A 21,342-nucleotide genomic window follows, 5' to 3' on the forward strand; every position below is an offset into this window, starting at 1 on the left:
CTTTGTAGATATCTTTTTTTCTGCCAAGGCAGAATATTTTTTCCAAACATCACAAATTCCTCTGGCTGCTATGAGGAGACACAAACCACTCTGCAGTTGGCCCCTGCTAATGGCATAGACCCCCTCGCCCCCATGAGGAAGGGGACAAAGCAAGTGAGTGCTGCAGGACAGGCACGGGTCCATTGAAGAGCAAAAAGGCCTTCTGTGATGCTCTGAATTATTTCTGGTCTTTTGTGAATAATTGTCTTTTAGGAAACAGCCCAAGCATTGCCATTGCCATTAAACAGCCAGGGGAGGGCAGCAGCTGCTGTTGGACTGGGAATGGGTCCAAGCTGGATGCACTCATGTTCCTCCTACCCACCCTCGAAAGCCAGAGGTTTTTCCATTCCAGAGCACAATGAATGCACAGGGCACAAATAAAGGCTGACTTTGGTTTTAAAAGCGTTCTTTCCTTTTGGAATTGGGATAGGGTTTATTTAATTCTTCACAGCTCTTAAGTTGTTGTCTCCTTTCCCCCCTCCTTTCTTTGGTCCCTATCACTGTATGGCAATAAAACACCTTTTTCCTCCACAGCCCCGGTGTCTGGAATAGTTTCTGTTTGCCTCATTAACTCCCTGCTCCCACAAACATCCCAGGACTGTCAGCAAAGTGCTCACTAATTTGTTTTCCAGCTCTGGAGCACATTCTTTTCCAAGGTATGAAGGTCAGGAAAGGAGAGATCCAGCCTATGATTAAGGAAGGAAATACAGTTTGAGTTCATTTCTGCATGAGAATTAATGATTTTCATTTCAACTAAAACCAGTTTGTAAATAGTTAGGGTACTCAAACAAAGTATGAAGGTTTCTGGATCAGAGGTACAGAGATTATTTATTATATAGAAGTGCAACCTTAAGCCGTCCTCAAAATTATTTCATGAGTGATGGATATTTTAGAACAGTCCTAGACAGAGAGTTGCTTTTAATACAACATTAATATCAATCAGTTGTTCTGGATCATGTTTTTCAGCATACAATATTTGGACTTGATGATCTTGGAGGTTTTCTCCACCTGAACCATTCTATGATTCTATAAATTGAGTTAAAGTGTCTCTGTACTGGACCCATTGGCCACACAGCTGGTGTGGGCTGGGAGTGTGCTTGGATCCATATCCACACTGATTCAAAAAAGAGTGGGATCCCGAGGTGGTGTCTCAGGATGTTTTTTTCTTACAATGTAACTGTAAGATTACAGTCTGATGTTTGATTTTGTCACTCAGGTGTCCTGCTCATCCACGGCCGGAAGAAGCTGCTGATCCTGCCCTTCTCTTACAAAGGAGCCCAGACAACACCCCAAAGCACCCAAAGGTCCTGGCAGCTGCTCTTCCTACAGCTGGAGAGGCAAACCCTTCATCAGGAGCCAGCACAGCCCATCCATGAGCCACTCGTTCCTGGGCAGAGATAGGATCTCCTGCTGCCACCCGCACAGCCACTTTATGTGAGGCTGAAATGAAGGCGTAGCAGCAGAACAAGACCTGCCTCTGCTTTTACCACCTGCTTTACCTCCTGTTGCCTGTTTATGAAAGCTGGTGTCAGCATTCGTCATAATAACAATAATAATAATTATAATAATACCTTGCACTTCCCAAACAACCATCCATCTGCAGCACTCGAGCTGCTGGCAAACCTTTAATTAGATTGTGCCTCCCACCACCCCCAGGAAGGAGACAAACATTATCACATTTTTTCGTTAGCACTGAGGCTGATGATGAACCTTCAGGGAGAAGATGTTGCAGTTACAGCTGAGAGAAAGAGAACAAGTAAAAACCAAAAATACAAAATCAAATTCAATTCAGGGTTTAGCTTGAGGAGCTGGAGGGAGTTGGACACACTTCAGTCTTTTCCTAGGAGTAAGAAGGGGTATATTCCTAAAGAATTAAAATGGAATCACATCTATTTGTGCCAACAGTGATTTTAGCATGCATGGAGTTTCAGTGACCTCCTAGGGGATTTGTTATCTTTTCTCCCAACCGCCCATCAGAGTTAAATCCTCATTTTTCTCATGGGGATGGTTGAAAAGAAACTTCCTTTCCACAACTGTTTACGGCACTGAAAACTTCCTTCACTGTCTGCAACTTAACTTGCCCTTTTCAAAGAGTCTTTCTCTTTGGTCTTTACTCTTTACTGGCCCTTTATGGAAAAAGGCACATTGATCCTCTGTGTAGGTACTTTCCAGCTGGGCCTTGCTCTTCCCATCACTCTCCAGCTGCTGGACTCCCACTTCGTCTTTCCCCACTTTCTCCAAGGGCTTTACTCCTACAGCTTGGGAAGCAGCTTCTTGCACTTTGTGGCAGTGGTTTGTAGAGGTAGGTGGTTGCAGAAAGGAAATTTGAGCTCGAAGAGGTCTTCTTCAGCAGATGGTGCTGCTGCAAAAAGGTATGGTTCTCATCCTGCATTATTTTCAGGGGTAGGTCTGTAAGGAAGAACTCCCATGAGGGCTGTGTTTCTCCCTATGCTTGGATTTAATATTGAAACAAGTTCCTAAGCTTAGGCTTGGGTGAAGCTGCCATTTGTGGAAGCCCCTTTGCTGCTGTGAGCCTCCCAGGACCCTTTTACCCATCCCTGTTCCAGCCATCCTGCTTCTCAGGCACCGTTGGGAGTGAGCAGTGATGGGTGTACGGCACAACCTCTTGTTTTCCTTCCTTCCTCCCACTTGATATGAAGATAATGGGAATAAAAGGCTCCTGGATATGGCTTGGTGGTTTTTCTGCTGGACCACAGCCCATCACCCTGGGGAGGCTGCTTTGCTTCTGTACTGCTCCAGCCTTGGGTTCCTGTGGGTCACTGGCTCTGGGCAAGGCTGGTTCTGCAAGCTTGCTTGGAGTGGGTTTGGCAACATGAGTGAGAGAAATATTCAACTTCCTAGGAGAACTGCTGGTTTGGGAATGTGGCTGTGCCAGGGTCAGGGGCTTGAGCAGGGCTCTGGGGTGATGCTGAATGTTTCTGCACCATCACCTCAATGTTTTGGAAGGACATGAGGACACTCGGGTGGCCTGAGGTATTTATTTGGCTGTAGCACTTGCACTGCTCATCTCTGCAGTCATCAGGGAATGGGCAGCACTTCAAGGTGGCTTGTGTCTGTGGCTGCTTGGTGAAGGGCAGCGTTGTTGTATTAGAGAGGAAAAGGAGTGGAAACATGCTGCTGTGTCCTACCTGCCCATCTTTTGGGGGAGAGAGGGCCATGGCCCACATTTCTCAGCTGCTGTGGGCTGGGAGGGGAAGCTCACAAAGGCTCTGCTCTGGCTTGTGAACTTCTGGCCCAAAATCTCCTGTCCTCAGGCAACTTTTATAAGATTGGACCTCCTAAAAGGTTATCATGTCCCTGGCAGCCCAGCTCACAGACTTGCAGCAGAGCCCTGTCAGACCTTAGTGCTGCCTTCTCTGGGCTTGGCTCTTTCCCCAGCCATCCGCAGCCCCATCTAACAACTGAATACACAGGGTTGCCATGGGAACAGGAATTGGCTGCTTATTCTGATTTTTGTGGCAAACTCCAGGAGAGTTGTTGGCTGTTTTTTTAATAGCAGACAGGAGGTGGCCCAGGTTGTGAAAGGTGGTTGACTCAGGGTGCTTTGAACTGGCCCATGGAATGTTCAGCTCCAAACATCCTGTCTGAGGGGTACCTCCCCGTGGTGGCTTCTCCCTTTATCTGCCTCTTCTGAGTAATAACCTCCTTGCTGACACATCTGGAGAGGGAGGAGGACAGGCAGGAGTCACAGGTAAACTCTTCCATCTGTACATTGGCGAGCAGCTGTGCCATGGCTGCTGCAACTTGAAAAGAAGGAACATGGGGAGAACATCCATGAGAGACAAGGGTTGATTGTGATGACAGCTGTGGGTGAGGCTGGTGGAAGTGGTGCTGATGGTGCCAGAAATCTCTGGCTTTAGCCATTTTTTGGGGGGATTATTGTGTTTTGTAGCTGTGTGATAGCAGAGGATGGAAGTCGTTCAGCCTGAAGAGGAGATGGCTCTGGGGAGCCCTTGGAACCCTTTCCAGGGCCTGGAGGGGCCCCAAAAATCTGGAGAGGGACTCCTGGAGTGCCAGGACAGGGGGAATGGCTTCCCAGTGCCAGAGGGCAGGGATAGATGGGATATTGGAAAGGAATTCTTCCTTGTGAGGAAGGTGAGGCCCTGGCACAGGCTGCCCAGGGAAGCTGCCCCTGGATCCCTGGAAATGTCCAAGGATGGAGGAGGAGTTGCAAAGAGAAGACCCTCCCAAATGTCTGCAGCAGCCAGGTGCTGAGCTTGTCCTCTGCACACATGCTGGCTGTCCTGAAATGCTGATGGGTGCTTGTAGGGAGTGCTGGCACATCCAGAGGGACAGCAGCAATCCCCTGCACTAGAGCAGGTGGGGTCAAAATCATGGATGGTGATTGATCTGGAGCTGCAGTGGCTCCAGGGGAGAGCCTGGGAGCTGGGCAGGAATGCTGTCCTTCCCAAGCCAAGGCTGAGGAGTCTGTGAGCAGTCAGGCATGGCTCTGCAAGGACAGCAGGCAGCTCCCGGGGGTGACTGAGCAGGAGCATCACAGCCTGGAAGCTGTGGAGGGAGAAGGGCAGCTCAGGTAATGACTTCTGTCTGCTGCCATATTTCAAGTGCTCTGACAGACAGAGCAGTTCTCAGGAGGAATAAATAACCTGGTGTCTCTGCTCTTTGCTGGCTGCCACTTCCTTGGAGCTAAATGAGCTTTTATGTGAGCATGAGCTCCAAAGCTGGAGTGGGAAAGGCCGCTGGGTCAGGGGTGTCAGGGTTGGGCTTGTTGGGCTGCTGGAGGGGCTCTGTGAATGTGGGGGTTGTTTTTCTGTGCTTCAAATATGTGAGCTGTGCAAGTGGACTGTTGCTTGGAAACGTCTGGTTTTGCTGCAGAATAGTGGTTGTTTTATAAAAGGAGGTGGGATTTTTTTTTTTTTTTTTTTTTTTTTTTTTTGGTGAGCGAGCTACATGCAAAATGCAAACTTCTGCTTGTCTGATGGTGGTTTGGGCCATCTCTGCTACAAGAGGGATGCCCCAAGACATGACTGGATTCTTAGAAGTGTTAGAAGTGTTCAAGGCCAGGTTGGAAGGGGCTTGGAGCAACCTGGTCTAGTAGAACATGTCCCTGCCTATGGCAGGGATTTGTAAAGAGATGATCTCTAAGGTCCCTTCCAGCCCAAACCATTCTGGGATCTGTGGTGGCTGTTGAAGGGCTGTTTCCAGTTGCTGGGAAGCAAAGGAGACTCGTGCCAACTCCCCAGAGCCTTGCTGGATTGGGCTGCAGAGGTGTTGTGAAACAAGGGGGTCCCTGGAGCTGCAAGGAAGAGTGAGGCTGCTCTGCTGGGGAGAGGGATAGTCAGGGTGGGAGATTCCACGGACAGCTCTGAAACAGCAGTTTGGGTCTGCTGGTAACTCACACCAAGGGGGACACAGCAGGTGGATGTGGGGTGACAGACCCCCAGGTTAATCCTGGATGCTGGTGTGCCTTGGAGCAGCCTCTGGGGCTGCAGGTGGGACACGTTTGTCATTTCTGGACTCTGGGATGTCTCTGCTCTCCTTCTCTCCTCCACTTCATCATGCCAAATTAATGTTCCTCACATGTCTCTCAATCAGGGCGTACTCCAATTTCAGGCTGTTGCCCTTGCAGTCACAAGTAGGACAATGGTAAAATTTAGTTATGTATCATGCAGTTGTGCTATGCTTAAATGTGCTTTATTGTTAGACATTTCAGATGTAGATGTCTGTGCAAGGAAGAGAAGTGTCCTGGCTGGAGTGCCCAGGTTATAATCAAGAAAGATGTGGGTTCTGCTGGGGCATCAACCACCTCACCCTAATGCAGGCACCCCAAATAGAGCAGAGAGCCATACGTGATTCCCAGCTCCTGGATGGGTCATTTCTCACCTACTGGAAAGTCAGTTTAGTAATTTCCATCCTGAAAGGAAACCTTAGCATAGATTTGAGCCTTTCCCAGATTGCCTGTGTCCCAGAGATGCCAAGGATGACAATGGTTTCCACATTCCAACCCTGTGTTTGCCACACAGAGCTGAGCCAGTCTGACCCATGCCAGCTCTGCAGCCATAACCTGACCTGGAACGTCGTGCAGAGCTCTCCCTCACCTCAGGCACTTGCCATGCCACATCCTACCCTTGTTTTGCAGTGCCTAATTACTTTCTAGTGTGGGAGGACTCGGAGAACGTGCTGGGGTTGTTCATCCAGCCTTTGTAATTTGCTTTGGTATTTCTAAACACAGTTGAGGATGTGATCTGTGATGCAAGGGCAGGTCAGTGTGGAAGCCTTGGAATGTGTAATGCCTTCCTCTGTGCACATCCCAGCTGCAGAAAAGGACCGGAAAGCCCATGAGGAGGAGAACAGTGAGTCCTCATTAGGTGGTAGAAGCTTACAGAGAGCAAGGAGCTCAAGAGGTCTTTCTGGAGGGAATAAGACCATCCCCAGGTAAAACAATGCTAGAAACACTTTGATCATTATTTATTCCTTTCTGTACTTGCTACACTGGGATTTTTCTGAGGAATCTTTTTATGGCTGAAATACTTTGCAGGATATAAATTTGCTGTATCTTCGCTCCTCTCCATCCTACTTGGTTGGTACTCTGGCATTGGTTTGACTTGGTCAAGGCTTTCTTTATTCTTCTTCCTATGGAGAGGAAATCTCTTGTGTCAAATCATCACTTGTGTGCCACACAAAGGTTGTGTGGAATATGCATAAGGCTCTTTTCCAGATGTTAATGGTTCCTGGGTTGCCTCCTCCTGCACAGCCCAGAAAAGCCTTCACTGGCTGGAGCTCCTAATCCAGCACTGGATTCACACCCTGGTAATTGCCTAGTTTGGAGCAAGTTTATGGTCTAAGGAAATAATTGTCATGTTGCTTTTTATTAGTAAAAACTTTGTTGTGCTTCCTCTTCTAGTGCCTCTTTCTTGGGCACTACTGTATTGTTTTCTGGCATAAAGTTCTGTTGATTTTTTACGCAGCCACATAAATACATACATACACACATATACACAGTGGTGTGCAGTGGCAGTTTCCCTGTGCTGATTTCCCATTTCTGGTATTCCCTGTTTGCACCTCAGCCATGTGCACCTGCTCTGTCGTGCTGTGGATCCCTGGGGATGCTGAGCAGCCCAACAACTCCCTTGGGGAGCTTTTGGTTGGTCCTCAGGCACTGTTTGTCCTTGCAGGTCCAGAGAATGAGCCCAATGCCAACAACTTTTTTGGGCAGTGCTCTCCGGGGCACTTTCTTCTTCGCCTTTGGCCTGTGGTGGTCGGTGAGGTACCCCCTGAAGTACCTGAGGAGGAAAGGGGGCGCTGAGGGCCAGCCGGGCCGTGGGCACGCGGAGCTCTTCGAAGGCGCAGTCAAAGCTTTCTTTGCTCTAGTAGGTAAGAGAGAGTGATGGTGTCTGTGCCCCAATATCTGCTAGCGCAGCAGCAACTCTTCCACAACACTGGGCCTGTTTTAGTGGGACTTAGGAACATGCTTGTGGCACACCCTGGGACAAGGAGATTGCTGTCATTCTCCTGGGCAAACACCAGCAGAGGAATTTTACAGCTCCACACCTGCAAAGAAACATTACCTCAGGCTTGTAATTTCCCCATGTATAAGGAAAAGTGACCTTTTCTGTCTTTGTCCAGGGATACTGGTGGAGCAGTTTGTCCCCACCGGTCCCCACCTGCAGCTGTACAGCCCCAAGACGCACAGCTGGACTGACCTCACCCACTGGCACTACTCCACCATCTACCTCTTCTTCCTCCTCTCCGGCATCACAGACGTGGTCTCACACTCCCCACTCAAGCTGCCCCCCGGCTTAGACCGGCTCTCGCTGTCCCTGGCTCTGCTTGTGGAAGGTGAATTGTACCTGGTGCTGGGGGAAGACACAGAGTAGGGAACTGCTGCAGTGCTCATGGGTGTGACAGCTCCTGGGCAGTCTGGGGGCCACAAAGGCAGACCTGGAGGGAGTGTGGATGCACGATGACACTGGCTTTGTGACAGTCACCCCCCTCCCTGCTCCTCCTAAATATGGATCCAACCATAGCTGGATGCCACAGGGGATGCTTGAGGGATCTGTGCTTCTCCTGGTGGCCAGCAGCTCTCCCACCCTGAAGTTACAAAAAGGTGTCATCCCCCCACCTTGGTTGGATGCAGAGGGACAGATACAAAGCTCCCCAGCATCTTTTGAGCTCGAGGTGCCCATCCCTGTGCTCCTCCTGCAGCCCTGGCTGGGACACAGGGATCTCCCCAGGTAAAGGGGCTCGGAGACTCCCACAGGTACAGGGAGCAGAGCTGAGACAGTGCTGGGGCTGCCTGGTGGTAGCAGAGGGAAGGTGGTGACAGCAGCTGGTGGCTCTCTGGTTCTTTTCCCCAAGGCAGATCACGGCAAGGCCTGGAGCCTAAGAGTGAGTTTTCAGACGATTTTTAAGAGAAAACCCCAGAGTGTCCTTTGCTAACACAGGGTGGATCTTGGCAGGTTTGCTCTTCTGTTTCCGTGACTACAGCGATGCTGTGCTGGACCAGCACCTCCACTCCCTGCTGGCCATGGCCATCTTTGCTGGAGCCCTCTGTGCCCTCCTAGAGGTGTTCCACCGAGACCATATCATCCTGGAGACATTCAGGACTAGCTCCTTCCTGCTCCAGGGCTCTTGGCTTTGGCAGGTCAGTGTCTATCCAGCATTCTCCTCAGATCTTTGCACCTAGGAAGCTGAGTGGAGTGGAGTTGCCCCTGTAGGCACATCTGTTGGGGTTAAACTTCCAGGATGTTCAAATATCTTTGTAAATAAGAATAGGAAATGAGGCTCAGTGCCAGAGCTGCCATCGTGAAGTGCATGTGTAATGTAACAGCATGGACAGACCTGGAAATGAATGGAAAATGGAAATTGGAGCCCACAGGGGAAGGAAATCACAATCATGAAATTTTATTAATTTTATTAGGTCCATTTTCTTCCTCTGTGTGTTCCAAGTAACTGGAAACATCTGGAAATCGCTCATGTAATCTCCAATCTCTTGGTCTAGGGGGAAATGCACAGGCTGGCAATGACACTTTGTGGATGCTGCCCTTTTCCAGGATGCTGGGCTTGCACTGCAAGCCCTAAGGATTATCTGCAGAGAATCCATCCCCTCCTGACACCTTGTGTCAGTGGTTGGGGAAGCCAAGGGCAGTGTCGCAGGTGTTACTTGGGGTTACAGGGCTAGTCCACAGTCAGCTGCAGCAGGTAGGCTAAAATCAGGAGGAAAACAGGAGGGATGTGCTAAAGTCTGACTTCTCTTTCATCTGTGACCAGATTGGGTTTGTGTTGTCCCCTCCGTGGGGAGGACCAGGCTGGGACCAGAGCGACTCCAGCAACCTCTTGTTCCTCACCATGTGCTTCTGCTGGCACTACCTGGGTGCCCTCGCCGTGGTGGCCGCCAACGCTGCTGCATCCCGCTGGTACGAGGGGTCCTGGCACAGGGCACGGGCTGGGCGGCCACGAGCAGCACCCAGATCCAGCAGTGGGCTGGGAAATCCATGCACAGTGTGTCATGGGATAAGGAGTGTGGCTGTCCATATGTACACAAGCGTGGCTTGGCGTGAAGGAGTGGGCTCCGCGCTACCACAGAGCAGCCCTCCCACGCAGGGTAGGGTGAGCCAGTGGGTCTCACTACCCACGAGTCCTTGACCATTGTCACTGTCTCTCCTGCAGCTGCAATGAGTCCTGCCAGCTGAAATTTGGGGACATTGACGTGGAGTTGGACTGTGGCTTGTGCCTCCACAGAGGGAAGAAGAGCTCCGGTGGCGCCTTGCTGCCAGAGAGCATCTTGGATGACAAATGAGGCTGTGGTGGGCATGGAAATCTCTTCCCTGATGGTTTAGAGCTCTTGAGATGAAATTTTTAATTAGTCTTGATAAATTACAGCAGCACTTTACAGTGGAGCATCAGAAGTAGGAGGCAGGACCCTGAGGCAGAGCATGACAGGAGATGCCAAATCTTTCCTTGTGCATCCCTTTGGTAGACACGAGTTCTTAATTCTCTGAGCTGCAGCTCAGGCTGCAGACTGCGGGACTAGTTTGCTGTTGGAGTCCAACTGGAGTGGCAAACCAGACTATTTTTTCTAACATTTCCCTTCTGCTTCCTCAGAAGGGAGCCAAGCCAGCATTCAAAGCTCCTGGTGGCTGTCGTTCTCTCTGGGGTTAATGGAGAGGGTTTTGTACTAAGTTGAATGTACAGACTATCTGTGATCACCAATAAAGTGCTTTAACACTTCTCCTTCATGGATCTCTTGAACACCCTGCTGCAGGCTAAGGCAACGTTGGCTTCAAAATGGTTTAGGCAGTGGAGGAAATACCTGAAGGGTGGGACTGTGTATGATTTAATGTGGATAAATCTGCCCAGGGAAGGAGGGTGGCCAGTGGATGGAAAGGATGGAGGGCAGCTGCTCTCCTGCTTGTTTATCATCAGAAAATGGGTTAGGCACATGAGCCAGGGGTTTGGTGTTCCTGGGAGATGGGATGTTTGCTGAGAGAACCTTGAAGCAAAATGATGGTTCCAGCTGGCTGGGGGTGGGTGTATGGATGGTCTTGGGAAGTGTCTGAGAGCCCTGCAGTGATTTCAATCTTTCTCCAACACCTTTACTCCCTCCTTGGAGCCAGTCACTTCCAAAGGAAACCTTCCAGTTAGAGGGTGTCTGCCTTGCTGTTGGAGTCTCCTTTTGTTTGCAGCAGAACAGTGTGGGGAGATCCTTCCTGAGGAGAGATGGAGAACAAAACTGAATGTAAAAGATAGCATTAGGAGACTTAGTGAAAGAACATCACTAATCATCATCCAAAAGTTCATAATCAGCATCTAAAATGTTTGTGCCATGGCTGAGGGCTGGACTGGGTGAGCAGGGGAGCACCAGCAGCATTGATTTTATTATATTCCAAAACCTTTACTGTATTCCCCTAAGAAATGCAAGAGCCAGTTTAGTCTGAACACATCCCTGATGTGCTGCACAGTCTGGGAGGAAAGAAAAATTCCTCCTGCCTCAGACTAGTTGCAATTCCCAGCCCCATGGGAACTCCCTGGAAGAGTGAGTATTGTCTATTTAATTTTAAATTTTGCATTTTATTTTTATTTTTGTATTTTATTTTTGGGGTTTTTTTGTTTTGTTTTGTTTTGGGGGTTTTTGTTTGGTTTTTGGGGTTTTTTTGGTGGGTTTTTTTTTGTTTGGTTTTTTTTTGGTGTTTTTTTTTTTTGTTTTGTTATGTTTGTTTGTTTTTTGTATTTTCTTCTTTTGGAGCAGGGCTGGAAGAAGACCAATGCTTTGTGTCCAGAAAAAAGCCTTGAGGAGCAGAGAAAACCAAGTAAGGCAGTACTTTGGGCTCCCACATTTGGCTAGCACACCCAGAGGATGAAGCAGGCTGCCTTCCTGAGCAATGGTTTCTCCAGGACCTGGCTGCCTTTAAGTTGGACTGGTGTGGATCTCCAGTACTGCAGTGAGAGCTTGCATTGTGCCCCATGGAGGTGATGTGCTCCCATTGTTAACAACCCTCCTGGGACTAGAAGTGGGGTCATTGTGTCAAGTTGTTATAGACTGGCTGCCACTAATGGGAAGCTCAGTGCAGAGGTTACAACCTGGTGTACTGAGCTTGGATTGAAAAGAAGGGGATAAACAATCTCTTTCCCCTTTGATCCACAGATGTTACTTTTTTCCTGGGTTTTTTTTTCTGCCCAAATGTTATCTTTGCAGTGCTGAATTTCTTACTGAGGGTTTTGGTGCATAAAATGTTGGAGTTTTTTGGTGATGTTTCTTCTTTCTTTGAATAAATATAAGTAAGAGCAAATAGTAATCATCGTGCTGTGTGTTTTGACAGGTTCAGTGGGATCACACTCCAAACCCAAGAAGGTTTCTTTGAGCAGAGCAGCCAAAATTACCTGTTACCATGTTAGGTGATAGAGCTACCCCATATTTGATACATGACTAATGTTCATCATGTCAATAAAGTAGAAACAAGATATGACGTTGTTGAGGCTGTGGCTGTGTTTGTTGTACAGTTCCCAGCTAGCCTGGGAACGGGATTGATATTTCCTGTAACATCTTCTCTCCCAATGAAGCCTGAAGGGAATAAAACTCACTGAGTAGAGAGTCAGCCCATGGCAGGGGGTTGGGATGAGATGATCTTTAAAATCCCTTTCAACCCAAACCATTCTGGAATTCCATGACCAGACAAGATTCAAGTGATCAGTAAAGACCCCGTTGTCCACCCAAAGTGTTGCTGGTCATGTGCTGTGGACACAGGGAACCCTGAAATAGGTGGGAGGTGGACACATGTTTCATTGCAGTCCCTGCCTCTCCAAGGCCGGTTAGGATGTGTGCCTGTGGGAGTTTAATTACAGGGGACCTCATTATTTATCATATGCAGACCTGGCAGATGCTGTTCCTGTTATTTTTCAACAGAACATTCAATTCCTTGTGTAGCTCCTGGTCTGTCTGCACTGTTGGTCCCCAGGGAGATGTAGAGATGTGGATGATTTTCTTTTTCCATGGTCTGTGGGCTGTGATTCCCTGAAAAATACCTTGGTCAGAAAGCAATGCTGTGTCTCTTTGTTGTTTCACACATTGTTAAGCTTTAAATTATGCTGCTCAAACCAGGATTTAAGGTAATTCTTACCTGCATTTTACTCTTTTTCTTGCCTATTGGCACACAGAAACACCAAGACTGGTGGTTTTGATGACAAATATTCCCAGCTGCATAGTTAAATTTGGAGAATTGATTGAGGTATCCAGAACACACATGCTGAAGTGTTTGGAAGGAACAGGGGCCTTTGCACTTCCAGACTGAATTCACAGGTTTTCTCACAGCAAGGGTTGGGAGAATGTCATGGTAAGTTTTCCCATTTCCACAAATCCTCTGCTGCTGGTAAATGTCAGGAACAGGATGTTGTGCCGGAGGAACTGGCCATAGAAGCTTTGGAGGATGGCTGGGTGTAAAAATCCTCTTGCCTCAGCCAGAGGGAAGAGAAACTTCTTGAGATCGTATGGAAAAGTGCTGCTGGATGAGCTGAGGTGCTTTACAAACCCTCAGTACTCAGATCTGTATGCAAAACTTTTATTGTTATTGCTGAGAGATTTGCTGGAGATGCATGGTTTTAGGAGGAGTTGAAATTAGCACTTTAAATGTCACTAAAATCTATTCTTTCAGCTTAATTATTACACTTAGCTTCCAAACTTAATGCAGTTGCTGTTCAGAGGACAATTGGATTTTCTAGGTCACTTATCTCTTCCAGAACTTAAAATTTTCCATTACTTTTTTCCTTTTTTTAATCTTAATGTGTTTCTTGCCTATTAACTCGAGTGATTTAAGAAACAACAGTCAGCAGTACATGGTTATTTTCCTCTGAGGATGCACAGCCTGAATCTCATCCAAGGTTGTGCTGAGGCTGCATCTTGAATAGTGTTCAGGTTTGGGTGCCTCCCTACAAGGAGGACACCGTGGTGCTGGAGCTTGGAGAAGGGAACAGAACTGGAGAAGCGCTGCCAAGGAGGGGGAAGTGTTCCAGCTCTGGCTGGAGTCGTTTTCTTGGGAGGCTGGAGGTTCTTGGATGTGTCTGGGTGGTGATCGTGAAGTGTTAGGTGGAGAGGAGGCTGCTCCTGCTTCAAGGATGCTCTGGGTTCCAGCAGGAGTTGCACAGTGTAACAGGGGTGACAGACCCATTGTTAATTGTTAATGTGTTTCCACTGTACTTCATGAAACTTCAGAGCAGCACACCGTTTGATGAATGCGTGTTTATAAGGAGATGCTCAAATATAATGAATCTTAAGAGTTAGAGTGGCCTTATTGAAAAATATACAGTTTTCCCCTGGGTGTAACATCTGTGAAGTCTCGTAGTGCTCACATCACTCACCTCTTTCCTGACATATCTATGAATTCCTGGGAGGTGTTTCTTTTCCCAGCACTGCTTTGAAAATAGATATCAGTGACTGTGTTTTGTGGAGGGAAATAAAATTTAAAAATCCAGGTGTACCAATGTGTTTCACCAAAAAAATTGTCCTGTTTATTAACCTTAATAATATTTGTTTTCCCTGCAGGCGATGGGAAGGTTCATGCATTGTGTGAGTGCTGAGGCTGGTGGTAGGATGTCTCATTGTGCCCCATTTCTGCTGGTTCTGTGGGATACTTGGAGTTCACTAGGAGCATCCTTTTCAGCACAGTGGATTCTGGTGAGATGGTTATTACCCATCCTACTGATTTTCAGAAAGCAACATGGAAACACCTTTGAGGCAACTATTTAAATCTGGTGAACCTTTTGTCCACAGGACACCTCAGCAAACCTGAGCTTCTCTTTGGACTCTTCAACTGCAACAGCAGCCAGGCTTCTCCCTGCCTTCTTGCCTCAGTTTAAAGTTGGATGTAAAGATAAGAAAGGTTTTTCTAATGCTTAATATCATAACCCAATACTTGCCTTTGGTTTGATTGTGTGTGCTGGGTAGAGATACCCACAAATGGTGATATTGTGATGGGGGCGTGAGTTACCTGGATTAAAAGATTAATTACCTGGATTTGAACCATGAGCTGCCAGCACTACTTGGAAACCTAGCTGAAGCCATCAGTAGTGCAGCAAAACCTGGAAAAGCTGCTCTCCAGAGCTGATGTTGGGATTCTGAAAGAACAGCAGTTGCCTCTTGTTCACCTTCCCGTACTGATTAGTTCAATTGGCCTTTGTTTCTCAGGGTTATGCTGTTGGGAAATAAAGCATGTAGCTCTTGCAGTGATGTGTGAGTGTAGTAGAGAGGTATTATTTGAATCTATCAAATAACATAATTTTTATTTGATTTGCAGCATATTTGTGAATCACCTGTTCTGCTGACCTGATGTGTTTCCCGACAATGTGTTACAAGTGCTCCATCAGTTGCTCCATCACCTGCTGAGTGCTGCCACTGCCATGAAGGGGTGGGAAAAATGTCCTTTCTTGCTGGGTTTAGCTGGCTCTTTTTTTCCCCCTGTGGGCTGCTGGCATCTGATGAACATGGTGCAGCTCTTGCTTCCTCCTTTGTTTCTTCCTCACTGGGAGACTATTGTCACAATGGACAAAACCTAACTAATTCTGCAATTTATCTGAATAAAAATTCTACCTGGCCAAGCTGTGGCACAGCTCCTGTGAGAGCTGGGTCTTAACTGTATCTTGGGTCCCAGCAGTGTCAGAGTAATTAGAAATTTTTATTCTTAAACTATATCAGTTTCACATTTATTTATCCTGAAATTCAAAGTATTTGTTTTAGATTCTGTAATGTTCTACACAGGGCCAGGAGTTTGAGTTTGTTTGGCTTTAAAGAGAGTTTTAGTTGGGTTTAAAAGAGGAGATTTGGGGTTTAAAAGAAGGGGCTTGGGGTTTAAAAGAGAGAGTTTTTAGGTTTAATAAGTTTTTGTATTGTGCTGTAGTTCTGTTTTAACCTAATGTCGTATCAAACATTTTTGTTACAGAAGCCTTTGGAAGTTGGGACCAGAAAAGAAGAGTTGGCCCAAAATCTTTGTATTTCCTAGGGATCCAATAAAGAATGGAAGGTGCTCAGCCGCTAGTTTTAATTACTGACTTAAGGAAAACTAAGTTACTGTGTACATATCTGTGTACAGGCTAAGTTTCCTGATGTTCTGTGGCAAATTCCAGGTAAAATTCGGATTTAAATGGCAAAATAAGAACTGGAGATGCAGTTCCCAGCTTCACTCCTGAAGGCAAAGCTGTAGAGTTTAATTAACCAATTGGTTAATTAAATTATCAGTTCAGCACATGTATTACTTGACTGAGCTTCTGCAGAAACCAGTTTTATATTTTAGACCAGCTTTAACAGCAGAGCTGGAGTCGCAGAGCTCAGACAGCACTGGATGTGTCAAATGACTGTAAAGATGTTTTGTGGGCAAAGAAATTCCTGTTCTTCTTTGGGTAGAGAATGTTTGTTCTGTGTTTTGTGTTTAATTGGAAGAGGAGAAGCTTCACAATAAAAGATGATTTAGACCAAGTGCGTGGGATCTTTGTTCAAGCAAAACTCAACACCCTTAAAATAATTTAAAAATTAAAAGCAAAACTAAAGTAATTTTTGCTTTACTTTCAGTTCTTGTTTAAAGCTTTGCTTACTTTTGTTTTCACTTATTGTTATTGTCCTGGTTTGAAAAGGAAGTGAGTTTATAGGGATGCTGTGGTCAAACCAATAGGTGCTCAGATTCAAATATTGGCACCTGGTGCGGCCAAGGAGGACACGGATGCACCTCTGAGCACACAGGGGGCTCAAAGCAGAGAACGCCCAGGGGAAGCTCTCTTGGTTCCCGTGGTGAAAGAGGTCAGAGCTCCCCTGCCCAGCTGCGGGCTGGGCGGGTGAGAGGAAGCCATGGAGCCGGGTGAGGTAGGCCGGGGCCTTGTACAGACAGGGGAGCTGAAGGCCCCTGCAGGATGGAAGGGTGGAGGAGCACTGAGAGGCAGCAGGCAGCCCCCCGGCCCCCGAGACAGAGAGAGAGAGAGATTGTGCCTATGCTTGTGCCGCCTTGAAATTGGATAGCACTGCCGGCTGAGAAGGAGAAGGGGGATGCGGTGAGAAGGTGCTCAACAGGGCAGCCATGGGAGTTCTGGACAGGCAGAGACTGTGATTTTTAACCCTTTCTTGAATGATGGAAACCTTACAAATGCTGATCCTCCTGGAGATGAATGAGGAGAGAGATAGAGATGAGATAAGAGGAAATGGCCACGAGAGAAGTTGAGAAGAACCTTAGGTGGGAGGAGATGATGGAGTGGCCTTTGGCTGGCCTTCTCTTGTATAGCCATGGACAGAAGCATTTCTCCTGTGACACAGAGACTGCATTTTGGGGGAGGCAATGTCTCGGAGCCAAGAGAGTGTGGTGTTGTTATGTGAAGGAGTGGCGTGAACAGGGACGACGGGTGAGGAGGGTGGTGGTGCCCTCTGTCTTCAGGGAAGAAGATCTCTGTTCTCAAGACCCATCGGACCCAGGGGGTGAATTTGGGGCTGACAGGTGTCCTAAAAGTGAGAGACTGCGCTTTTTTTGGAACTGGGCAAAGCATCCTTAAAAGAGGAACGCTGGAAGCAGCTCAGGTCCATGTGCAGTGGTGAGAGCACTGGGCACGGAAGGAAGATGTCAAGATGGCAAATGATCTCCGGGCGGTGCCACGTGTAACATGGAAACACAAGAGGTCTCAACTGTGTTTCCAGGGGAAGCCTATGGCACAAGAGGGACTCCTCTCTTCTTGATGAACTGAGAATTGATTATCTAAATGCTGGTGATGGTCTGAGAGTCGATGATCTAAGGGGTGGTAACTGGATTGAGAATCTAAGGTTCTATTTCTTCTGGTGCTGGAAATTGGGAGGAGGAGGAGGAGGAATGTTTTTGGAAGGTTTTCACTCTGAGTTCTGTGTGTTTCTTTTATATATTCTAAGTTAATAAAGTTGTTTTTTTTTTTCCTTTATTCCTAAGCTGGAGCCTGCTTTGCCCTATGTCTGGTCACATCTCACAGCAGGCACTAGGGAGAATATATTTTCACGGGGACACTGGCATTGTGCCAGCGTCAAATCAAGACAGTTATTTGCTTTAATTTTCACCTTTTTATTTTTGAGAATTTTTCAGTTATTTTTATATTCACTTCACTTTTTATTTTTAAAATGAAAATATATTTAAATATTAAAGAAAAAAATCCAAACACCATCAGGTCCCCCCCAACTTGTTTCTCCCCAGCCAAAATCCAAAGCACTGAGATAGATTCTGCCCTGGTGTTTACTTCTGTAAAAATGAAAATTGCAGCTCCCCCCTCCCCTAGAGTTTATACATTCAAAACAAAGCCCCCCACCCCCAGGAGAAGAAGTAACACACCAACTACCTGGAAGTGTGGTCCTCTAGTTTATTAGACATCCAAAAACACAGAATATCAAAAATTCTTTCAAATGAGCCAAAATCTGGGTCCTTAATTGTAGAGATCCTGAGGGGCATCCCCTTGGTTAGGGAGACACAAGAAGCTTCCCTCAAAAAGCTGTTGAGATCCCACTGGCTCCTTGCCCTGTTCCTGTGTCCCTGAGCCATCCCTCCCTATTCCCTTGTTGTCCCTTGGCTTTGTTCTGCCCCAGTGCCGCTGTCCAGCCCCTGCTCTGGGCAGAGAGACCCTGCGAGCCCCAGGAGAGTGCCTGGGACCCTGAGCATCTTACTGGGGGGCTGAATTAAACATCTGTGCATACCGTGCAAAGGCCCTTTTTGCTTCCTTACCCTGGACTTCATTAGCACCAATTCAGGCTGCAACACTTAATCAGAAAGAATCACCGTTGATTTCCATGCTGAAGCTCCTTTTTTCAGCAAGATATTCCAAATATACCAGTAAAGTGTTGTGGTAGATGTATATATATAAACTATATACATCTCAGGCTGTATATAGTTTATATATGTATATATACACATATATGTATAGTCTGTAAAAGTAAAGAACACTTGAACATCATCAAATACCCAGTGTCTTGAAAAACTATGAACTGACAGCACAGGAATAAATGCACCACCTAAACCCAGAGTGTGCTCTGTAATTCAGAGCACAAACTGGGCTGTTGGAAATTCAAGTGTTCTCTGCTTTTTTTAAAACAAACTTGAGCAAATAGGCCTGGAATTATATTACAAGGGCTTTTCTCATCTGTGGCTTCTAGTTCTTAATGCATCATCCTGGAAAACAAAGGATGCTTCAAGTTCAACCCAAAAAGCTGGTTTTGGTGTTCACTCTTCAAAGCCAGGAGAAAGCAATTACCAAAAGGCAATACAGAGAACATTCCCAGAACTACGAGCAGAGAAAGGAACTAAACACATAATCTGAACAAAAAAGATTATTAATGAAGTAACTGAAATAGCTGAAGGCTGGATCTGTGACCAAGCCTTGGGATAGTCCCAGTCTAGTTCTTGATTCTCAGTAGCTGGAGTGAGCTCCAGTAGTTTACTTGTGTCACCAGCAAGGGGCAAATCCAAAATTCAGCTCTTAAAAAACCTCAAACCACTGGGAATTTGTGACCGTGGTCACAGGGGTTTTCAGGTGAAGAGAGAGATGAGAATGTTGACTCCATGATCAGAAGGCTTGATTTCTTATTTTATGATATATATATATATATTACATTATAACTATACTAAAAAGAAATAGAAAGCAAAAGGTTCCTCAGAAGGCTAAGCTAAGAATAGAAAAGAATGATAACAAAAGGCAGCTCTCTCGGACTCTGAGATAGCTCCAACTTGATTGGCCATTAATTGTAAACATCCAAGAGGGGCCAATCACAGGTGGACCTGTTGCATTCCACAGCGGCAGATAATAATTGTTTACATTTGTTGCTGAAACTCAGCTTCAGCAGGAAAAATCCTAAAGAAAAGATTTTCACAAAAAGATGTCTGCAACAGGAATTCATCCCAGTAGAGAATGGCTGGATCATTACTTTACCTGCAGTTTATTTATTTTCCAGTATCCAAATACTCACGTGGCCATAAGGAATGTTTCCTTCCTCATGCCTGCTGAAAACACATATCCATAATTGCATCTTCACAGGATAACACAAAATCTAAAACAGATGATCCTGTTGCATCCAAAAAAGTGATACCAAAATGTGCACAGCAAGGGCTAAGCCCCAGATAAAGGGCTGCACACAAATAAGTTTGCCTAGAGTAGGAATAAAGGATGGCATTTCCCTGTGACTTGCTCTCAATGTAAAGATCCCCCTTTAGACTTCCCTGGCCTCAGATAATCACAGTTTTTCCTGCCCCAAAACCCATGGATACAGGCAGGAGAACTGCTGCTGAAAAAGGCAGTGTTATAGTTGACCACCCAGAGACCTGCTCTGACCCAAGCTGGGAATTCAGTGAGATACCCTCCAGAAGTTCCTTCCAGCCTTCACTTCTGCATGAGCCTGCTCCAGCTGCAGGATTATTCCCTGCTGGAGCACCACACTGAGAAAACAATTATTGCTCACTCTGCATTTGGTGAGGCAGTGCAGAACCAGCCCCACTCTGTTCTCCACTGCAGGAAGCAGAGGCCCTGGTCAGCCCACAGGAGAACGGCCCATCCCCTCCCTTTCACACACACACCCTGCAAACCCAGGCAGCAGCACCAAAAGCCCAATCTGTAGGACCTCTATAAGGTTGCTCTAAGAACAGGTCCTCTGCCAGATGTTTGCAAACACACCCTGGGAGCACCAAGCCCAGCTCCAGGATGGCAGCCCTGTGCCCAGTCCCCATTCTAGCAGCCACCCAGGGAGCAGCTGAGGCAGCCAGTCCCTCTGCTCAGAAAGCCTTTACACCACTTTCTCCCTACAGGTGTTTTCTCTGAAGTGCCTGTGCTTTCAGCTAAAAAAATAAATCCACCCTGGCACCATCCAAGAGACCAGTTTCCCTCTTTCTTGAGCTTGCCATAGACAGAGCCCTTCCTCTCAGAGACCTTGCAGGAGGATACACCAAACAGCTGCTATGATGGCATCCAGAAGGGATATTAAATCCCAATCAACCATCTGCATCTCCCTGACCCCTCACTGACGCTTTCTAGAGCACCAGAACAGAAGCACCCTCAGCCTCTTCAACATCAGAGCAATATGTTTTACAGGGAGAGATTCTTCACAGCCACACACACATGGGATGAGCAGAAAGTTCAAAGCCAAGAGTGAACACATTCTCAGGGAGTTCACTTCCTGCTGCACAGTCAGGCAGAGAAAAGCGCCTGGTGTGCAGGCAGGGACACAGAGGAGAGAACTGATGTTCTCCCTGCCAGGGAATGTTCCCAGGGAGCAGGTGAGGAGGAGGAAGGAGATCCCTGCTCTCCCATGGAACAGGGGAGACACTCCTGAGAAGTTCCTGCCTCCAGAGTGGCCTCCAGCCCAGGTCCAGAGGACAGATGTTGCTGTGGAGACTGCAAGGATGTTGAGGATGTCGGGAGGATCATTCGCAGGTAAACTGACTCCCCTTGCTCTTTCTGCTCTCACGTTCAGGGCTTAGATGGGGAAATCTAAGGTATGGAAACAGAACTTTGGCTAAGGCTCCTACCTTCCCACAGCACAGCCAGGCTGTGGGACCCAGAGCTCCATGAAGCTTATACAGGAGAGAATGAGGGAGCATTCAGAAAACTGGGATATCCCCAAGCTGTTTCACAGCAGACACAGCAATTCAGGTATTAAGTTCCACAGACTCTGCCCCATCACCTCATCCCCTTAAGGGTCTTTACCTCCTCCCACTGACACATATCATGGCAAGGTTTTGGGGAGATGGGACCACTTCCCTCAGGCCCAGTCCCTCCCACCACCTTCAGCCCCACACTCCAAGCACCAGAGTCTGTTCAGACTCTGAACCTCCCTGATGCCATCCAGAGACTGAT

At 47.2% G+C, this 21,342-nt stretch overlaps 1 protein-coding gene and 1 long non-coding RNA gene across 7 annotated transcripts; both read left to right on the forward strand.

The window, feature by feature from the left end:
- The first annotated feature begins 3,713 nt into the window (after positions 1-3,713).
- On the forward strand, positions 3,714-10,252 carry LOC134430643 (transmembrane protein 45B-like). Of its 5 annotated transcripts, XM_063178465.1 has the most exons (8): positions 3,714-3,751; positions 6,336-6,456; positions 6,776-6,831; positions 7,197-7,395; positions 7,648-7,860; positions 8,481-8,665; positions 9,292-9,437; positions 9,691-10,252. In XM_063178465.1, exons 4-8 carry the CDS (start codon positions 7,206-7,208, stop codon positions 9,818-9,820), a joined length of 864 nt encoding a protein of 287 aa, XP_063034535.1. In that variant the 5' UTR covers positions 3,714-3,751; positions 6,336-6,456; positions 6,776-6,831; positions 7,197-7,205; the 3' UTR covers positions 9,821-10,252. The 5 variants fall into 5 exon arrangements, with proteins under 5 accessions (XP_063034535.1, XP_063034531.1, XP_063034532.1 ...); XM_063178461.1 differs by lacking the exon at positions 6,776-6,831; XM_063178462.1 differs by lacking the exons at positions 3,714-3,751; positions 6,776-6,831 and adding an exon at positions 3,763-3,870.
- Positions 10,253-12,722: 2,470 nt separating this feature from the next.
- Positions 12,723-15,982, forward strand: LOC134430658 (uncharacterized). 2 transcript variants are annotated; one of them, XR_010030889.1, is made up of 4 exons: positions 12,723-12,851; positions 14,057-14,188; positions 14,808-14,918; positions 15,450-15,982. It is a non-coding gene; the product is annotated as an uncharacterized LOC134430658 (long non-coding RNA). The 2 variants fall into 2 exon arrangements; XR_010030890.1 differs by lacking the exons at positions 14,808-14,918; positions 15,450-15,982 and adding an exon at positions 14,285-14,388.
- The last annotated feature ends 5,360 nt before the right edge of the window (positions 15,983-21,342 follow it).

Source organism: Melospiza melodia, chromosome 29, assembly GCF_035770615.1.
Source record: "Melospiza melodia melodia isolate bMelMel2 chromosome 29, bMelMel2.pri, whole genome shotgun sequence".
Taxonomy (NCBI): domain Eukaryota; kingdom Metazoa; phylum Chordata; class Aves; order Passeriformes; family Passerellidae; genus Melospiza; species Melospiza melodia.